Below are 7,957 nucleotides of genomic sequence, written 5' to 3'. Positions count from 1 at the left end.
ATTTCAAAGGTTCGATTTTTCGAAAGAATCCACGGGAATAATTTCACCCTTTGTCCCGCGTTCGCTTCGACGATTATAAATTTCTCCAAGCTTCTCTTGTCTTTTTTTTTTTCCACCTTCTCCGCGCCGATAGAGAAAATTGTTGCCCGAGTATTATCGTCGAATTTTTCTCGGATTATTCATGAATCGCTGGCAAATTTCAGGCTGGCTTTAATATTCGTCGAATTCGACGGAGTTGTTTTTCGTGAGTGAAATTCCACCCAGGTAGTCCTCGATTTCATCCCGTGATTATTGCTAGTCTTTCGTTTAGCTGAAATTGAATTTTAATTATTGAAATTTTTACACATACTTTCACTGTTGCGTACGTTTCACTTCGAATGGTATGGAGTGAAAAATTTTTTAAATGAAATATGTGTTACTTGCGTAATTAGTAATTCTCATTTTTAATAATAAATATGTTTTAACTTCAAATTAGAAATTATTGTACTTTATTCATTTGCAAAAGAAAGGAACAGTGTGCAACAATTTTAGCAGAAATTTTAAATATTCACACTTGATCTCTCATTACTCTATGTATTTTCTGAATTTCTGCTATTCCAAGCGGAACGAAGGAATGCAAAAGAATGACGCCAGTCAATCAAACACTTTTCCGCGAGGGCGAGTTTCCGTTGAAGTCGGATCGCGAATGGATTTTCATCGGCGAGGTTGAAACTAATTACATAGAGAGTAATTAAATTGTGATAGGAGGACATTCTGATTAAATTCTCGTCCGCGTGTGTCGAGTGGAGGAGGATACGCGCGATTTATGTCCTCCATTCTTTAACATCGGTGTCACGGAAAGCGTATTTTTATTTGATCAATAATGATAAAATCATATCGCGATATTTCCAGAATGAAATTACTCGAATATTTTTCTGGAATTAACTTTTAATAAATTATATGGGCGAAATATCGTTATAACGATTATTGTATTTTATAAAACATATATTTGATTACCTGATTACATTATTAAAGTTCACTTAATGTTATAGCAATTAAGGCATTTTAACGTTTTTCTAAGACCTTGCAAGCTGGTCAACCAGCCCCATGACCGATAGGTAGGCTTGCAGTATGGGGTAGATTGACTATAGGTACAATTGGTTAAGGAAATGTTATTTGCAACTTGTTTTAGTGGTAATTAAGTAATATAATGTCAATAAAGTTGTTTTATTGTAAAATATTACTTATCTTTCTCACATATTTTGATAATAAACTTTTTATTATCAATTGTATTTATCAGTTAATCAATTCTAAACTGTAGGCATTTTGGGACGGTTTATGGCTTGGCCTGCGCCTCTTGGCAAGTGACAAACACCAGACCCGAGTACCCATCGGTTCGGACGAGAGTCGGTTCTTAGGTTCGGTAATAGACGGACGCCGAAGAGTCCGAAATGAACTACTTTGCACGACATCCTGATTTGAGTAAAGTTCATTAGACCACCTCCTACAAAACAAAACTTAAAAATCGCTTTTCTAACATCAAAATTACAATTTAACCCTGATGTCAATAACCCTTTTGCATAATTCTCACTTAAAATATTTTATCTTCCAGGTAAAAGATTTAAATACCCGGCCAGATCGTTGTTATTTGGCACATCTCCTATCCCTGTTTGCCTCAAGTTTAGAATTTTGTGGTTATCGACATAAGGGTTAAACCTTTATAGTAGCAACAGAAACTTAGAGAATTATAGAAACATAAATATAAACATATACCTATAGTTCTTATGTTACCTAACTTTATAAATAAGTTATTAACTAACTCTGAGTAACGAAAAGTTAGTATAAACTGATAAATTATAATGAAGAATTAGTTGACCAGCTAGTCATATAATCCCGGACGTTAGTTAGTCAACCAGCCCCGAACGATCATTTTGACTTCAATACTCTACATAACCCTAAATTATTTATGTATTAAAAAAAAAAACTGTTTCAATAAGTCGTCTAGTAAACAAATTTTAAAATATTCCTTTAACTATATACAGCGTGAAAACAAAATCGCTAACAAAAATTAGCTAGCCAATTTTTCGATAAACGCTGATAAAACTCAAACAACGTGCGATCACGGAGTCGAAAACAGATAAATGGCATTGTAGAAGTGACTTGCGTCTACAATCAATTTTTCTGCGGTATAGCATTCGTTTCTGCAACAGTTAGTCTACCTACCTCTATGGACAACTAGCCCCGGGTCTCTCCTATGTTAATTAAAATACTGTAAAGAGTGATCGGTAATTTCGATATGCACATATTATTTTAATCGCGATAAAAATTTAACAACGTCGAAAGAAGAGTACCTTTTACGCTTGAAGCGATGGAATTTCAATAATTCCTTGTGCAATTTGCCACGGCGTATAATGAATGGCTGCCTTAATTTGATTAAAATTCAAATGACGATCTAACGTGTGATGCTGCAATCAATACTTTGCAATGAAAAGTACACGAAAATTGTCACGAATGACAAACTTTACGTGTCTGTAAGAGGACCAAAAAAAAAAAAAGGTGTAGTCTAGAGTAAAGGATACAGTATAGTAAGTATAGGAGGTGAAGTCGTGGTCGAGTTCTCCAGGGTTATTAATCAAGCTAGGAAGCAAACGTCGATCGATGGCTGACCAGTTTCTCCTGTTTCAGAGCGGCACAACCAATCCCACGGTGAAGTTGTTTTACGTCGACTTGGAGAAGGTGGTCCAGGGTAACGTGAGCTTAACTGAAATCGAACATCCGGCCGAGTTAACCTCCCAGGAGCGGATTTTATCCGCTGTCGCTTTTCCTACGGACAATCTCGTGTACGCGACCTGGATGAACAGGGTGCAGAACAGAACGTACTTCCATTACTGCTATGTCCACAAGCAAACCCCAAATTGCACCGTTGTACGTATACGTATGCCTATACATTATGAGCTGTATGTGCTATGTGGGATGTGTTTCAATAGCCTGGTGCCCAATACTAAAAATTTTCTCCAATTCAAAGATTTGTAAAATGAGTTTTCTCCAACGTTAAAAACTTCCCAAATCAATTTTCCCCCAATATTAAAAATTTCCAACTCTAAAAGTTCCCTAAATTGATATTTCCAATACCAAAGATTTTTAAAATGAATATTCCTCAACACTCAAAATGTCCAACCTTAAAAATTCCTAAAGACTTCTAAAATGAATTTTTCCTGACTCTAAAATTTTCTTTCAATACTAAAAATTTCCAGCGCTAAAAATGACCAAAATTAATATCTTCCAATACTAAATAAACTTTCCAAAATCAATTTTCCTTCAGTACTAAACCCTTTGATTCACTCCCGGGGTACTATACCAAATCACTGTCCCCAAATACCTCTTTGTCCAATTCATCAAACGAGAAGCGTGGAAGTGGGGTAAATTCCGGAATTCAACGACGTACAATTTTTCGCCACGGACGGATTACGTGTCTCTGACGAAGTAGTAGTAGGAAGGAAGGATGGTAGGAAAAAGAAGAGGATGGAGTGCGAATGAAATATTCATCTTCGCAGGCCCTGTCGCACTTCGAGAAACACGGATGGGTCGAGCAGTTCGAGCCGCCGGTGTTCAGCGAGGATGGAGACTCCTTCCTGACGATTCTGCCGCAAAGGCAGCACGACGCCAGCTACTGGAGGCATGCAGTCGCAATTACGAACGTATCCTCAGGCAGGCCGAAGACTACAGCCCTGACTTCTGGCCGGTTCGTCGTCACGGAGATAGTTTCTTGGGATCAGGAGAAGTCCTACCTGTAAGTATTCACTCCACCGAGCAAAATCATTAATAGTGCTACCTGCAGTAGATGAAAAAAAAATGATTCATTTTGGATAGGATCGTCTACTTTTGGTGAAGGTTGTAGTTTTTGTTGGAGATCGTTTTGGAGTAACTAACTTAAAATCTTTTCTGGTCTTGCTTTTTCTTTCATAAACATTGATCAACGATAGAAAATATTTCTAAGATATTTAAGGTTGTTAAAAATATTTCTAGAAAAATTGGTAAGGAATGTTTATGTTAGGAAAATTAATAATATAAAATTGAAGGATGGTAATTAAGAATTATTAGAAATGGGTTATGGAATGAAATAGTTTTTTAACTTTGTAATATACGATTTATTTACGGTCTCAGAGGAAACGTCTTTACTCTATTGAATCTTCTGAAGGACTGTTTCTGGGCACCCAAAAGAAAGTTGGGGTCCCCTTATACCTAGAAACTGTTTACATTATGGTATGGCATTGTGCAGTGAGTGACTCGAAGACGGACACCAGATGCATCTGGTGGAAGTCTTAGTGCCTTTGTTTAAAATAACCCGGAGACATTTTTGTCCTCACTTGATTATTTCCATAGGGTGTTGTTAGAAATAATCCAGCAAGAATATTATGGAAGAAAATTTCTTAGAACACTATTTAAAAATGAACTATCATTCCTTGCGAATGATACGCTAGAAAATGGTAGAACCACCCCCAATCGCTGGCAATACATTAACATATACATAACGATACAATTAGATAATGTACGATTTATGTTGAACTACACATAATCCTGGATTAAATAGTTCCTCAATTAACTGATCAAACAACAACAATAGAGACACCGAAGATTCTCTGGATCCTGGTAGTTACGACCGACCAAATTTGCATTCCAGAGGGAATTTCGAATGTTCGAATCCAGACTTAACACCCTCCAAAGTATCCTGAATTGTGTGACAGTCGTACAAAGACCGGTACGGTTCATTGCCTCCACCGAAAAGGTCCCTTAACATTCTTCCCAGCAATAAAGATTCTCAGACCTATATGTATATTCAAAAGAGTGTTAAAAATTTATAAAGTATAAAAGTATATGAGATTTGAAAATTTACATGGAGCTTTAAGATAAGAGTGTACAAATTTTTTTCTTCCTATTTATTTTTCTCTTTCCTTTTTTTTTCTTTTATTTAGTTATCGATTCACGTTTCCCTGCAAGAATGCGCGAAGAGTTATCAAGTTATATTTCCGAATGGAATTTGGAAACATAACCCTCCTTTTCACTATCTGCAGCACTTCTAATCAAATTCGACAACTCAAAGTGAAGATTTATTTTAAAATACAGAACAAGGCCTCAACAACATTCCCTTTATCCGATACACCCTTAAGTCCTTTGCTGTTCCAACGAAATCCTCTAAGATTTGAAAAAACGCGAGACACTTTTAATGTGCATGGTGTGCACTAATGGCATGACGACCCGTTTGTTAGTGGCGTACCGATGGCTGGTTCCGCCGTCGCGAAAGGGTTAATAATATGTCGTGAGTGGTGGCGTGAATGTAGTGTGTTTGTTGAATCGTCTCGAGATTTGGAAAACGAGCGGATCATACAGAGTAACAGGGAGTAAAAACAGTAGAACCGCGTTGTTATTGATATCAGAGAGTGCGTGAGAATTTATTGCGGGATATGATAAGAGACCTTTCATCTGATTATCATTATTCCTTTTTACGTGTGTTTATAGTTATTATGAAATTATTGTTATAAAATATATTGCTATTGAACTTATTATCACGTGTCATATAACCACAGATACAACCTCGAAACAGCCACCCCGAATATCAAAAACGACGAAGGAAATCGAATTTCCTCCGGCGGTACCCATCTTTTATGGGGATTGCGACTTAAAGGCATTGCACTTCCAAGATTAACAAAGACTGAAAGATGCCAAGTACCCAACAGTGCGGCTTCAGTAGTATAGATAAGGAATTTTCATACTCGTAATTTTCATGTTCGTTAAGAATAACCTCGTCGACTTGATAAAACTGACATAGGATATTTTTCCGTGGACTTGGGAGTCGGGTCATTGACTAACGGCATATCTCTTATAAATGTAAGAGTATTGTAAAGGGTATTAGGTATAGGCATTAAGAATAGGTTATTAGAATATTCACAACCAATTTTACTCTTATCATAAAGTGGACATTAAATAATATTATTTTTTTTACCAATGATATTTTATATTCCCACCTTCAATTTTTCGACTTTTTAGTGCAAAAGATTGCAAACTTTTAATCGTGTAGACAGTTTCAAATAAAAGTATAAAACCCGTGAGAAGGAAATCCTTTTTACCCTCGTTGCTCTTTTATCCACTTAGACTGACAGATCTGCCAGCAAAACGTCCTTCTACGCTTCCAGGTACGGTTCAATTTCGATTCTAACCAAATTTGTCCAGCCACCTCCTCAATCCAATCACGTTTCCGACGTTCTGACTTCGTCGTGGTCTTTCGACTCCAATTTCACTTCGATTAACTCTTCAATTTCCACATAACAATTCCTTTCCTTTTGCCTTATTTCTTTCAAAAGTTAAAGTTTCAAAATGGAAGTCAATTCTTTGCGTAATGGATTGAATAAAACGACGAATAAATTTCACTGAACAAATCATTCTGATAACTCCAATTTCACTTCGATTTCCCGGTTCCCCATAAAAATTCTCCTCCTTGCGTCTTACTTCGCTGAAAAATGAAAATAGTAATGTAGGGGATTTTTGTGTGGAGGGATAGTGAACTCGAACGGACTTTTGACTATAATATATTTATTAATAGTTTATATCGCTACGCTAGGGATGTCGCTCAATCAATCGCTGGATTCACACTGCCTTTCGCTCCCTCGCATTCACCCTAATGTCATCTTGCATACATGCACACTTTTCGTTGGAAGAAAACACACACGCACTCACGCACTCCTCGCCTGATTACTAAAACTAAACATTCGTTCAATATCGTTCGCGCTATCCCAAACACTCGACCTGGCACGCCGGTCCTTACCGCTCACGCCATAGACCCTCACGCATTCACACAGACAACGCATTCATACAGACACGCACTCACGCTCGGTCATCCCTACAGTAAAATGAATTTAAGTTAATTCTTCGTAAAATATTATTTTTTTATTAAGTTTCAATCTTCTCTCCTTTTAATTCTGATATGTGCCGATAGTAAGTGATAAATTTAACACAATACGGTGGATTCAAATCGTTTGTACATCTAATAATTCTAATAGACGGATATTAAATTTGAACGATGGTGAAGGCGTTTGAGAGCGGACGTTAAGTACAGTGACTTACCTAACGCGCTTTCCATTATTTCTCGATAAAATACGATTCATAAAGGACGATATTACGCCATGGGGGGACACGTTATTGGGGATTTCAGGGGAATCACCGAGGGCAAACGTCTACGTAGGGCGGCGGCCATCTACAGAGCGTTATCATTTATCACGTAAACGCACCGTTAGGCATTGATACTGTGCCCCGACCACCTAATTCAATCTCCTTCCCTAACTGTCGAACTACTTCGAATAGCGTTCATCATCTGTTAATGCGTTTGATGAGTAAGAAACTTCCATTCACTGTGTCTAAGAAAATTAATTTTCTCTCGCGACGTTTATGATACTGATACACCTTTAACTTCCTCAGGGACGTTTTTTTCAAAGTTGTAAAAAAATTATCTAATTTTTTATGCAGGTGTGTTTGATTCGTTTCAAATCGATAGCATTTGTTTTTTTCCCGCTAGAAGAAATAGGTTTTCATATTTTTTGAGAAAACTAACTAACTGTCTCTGAAGAGGTTATGAATTTTTTTTAACACTCACATAGCCATCCATAAAATATTTACACGAATGGCACATCTAATAATTGTTATATTTGTATAAAAATGTTCATGCGGTTTGGTGGTTTTTATTTTACTCATATGTATCTTTCATTAAATATTTTCCATTTTTAATAAATAAAAACTATTTCTGCGTGTCAGAGGTACTTTATACATTCCCCTCTTTTTGTTACGGTAGAGTGCAGTTTACATATAAATTGTTCGCGTTGTATACACTTCTGAAAATTTTTCGTGTCTTTCCCGTGGCGCATGAAAGTATCTTCCGCTTTCTTGCAACATTTGTTGCGGTCAGATTTCGTCGTTCCCGTATGTATCG

The 7,957-nt window shown here is 36.8% G+C and overlaps 1 protein-coding gene across 2 annotated transcripts in view; it reads left to right on the top strand.

Moving 5' to 3' along the window:
* LOC108572313 (venom dipeptidyl peptidase 4-like) overlaps nt 1-7,957 on the top strand; it is a 321,177-nt gene that overhangs the window by 243,113 nt on the left and 70,107 nt on the right. For both annotated transcript variants that reach the window (XM_017934526.1, XM_017934525.1), the window contains 2 exons: nt 2,665-2,904; nt 3,534-3,769. In XM_017934526.1, the coding sequence (XP_017790015.1) occupies nt 2,665-2,904; nt 3,534-3,769 (476 nt within the window). The remainder of the gene's footprint in view (nt 1-2,664; nt 2,905-3,533; nt 3,770-7,957) is intronic.

This window comes from Habropoda laboriosa, unplaced genomic scaffold (genome assembly GCF_001263275.1).
Source record: "Habropoda laboriosa isolate 0110345459 unplaced genomic scaffold, ASM126327v1 scaffold65, whole genome shotgun sequence".
NCBI classification, from domain to species: domain Eukaryota; kingdom Metazoa; phylum Arthropoda; class Insecta; order Hymenoptera; family Apidae; genus Habropoda; species Habropoda laboriosa.
Note: the sequence above shows the minus strand (reverse complement) of the source record. Positions and strands in the feature narration are given on the sequence as shown.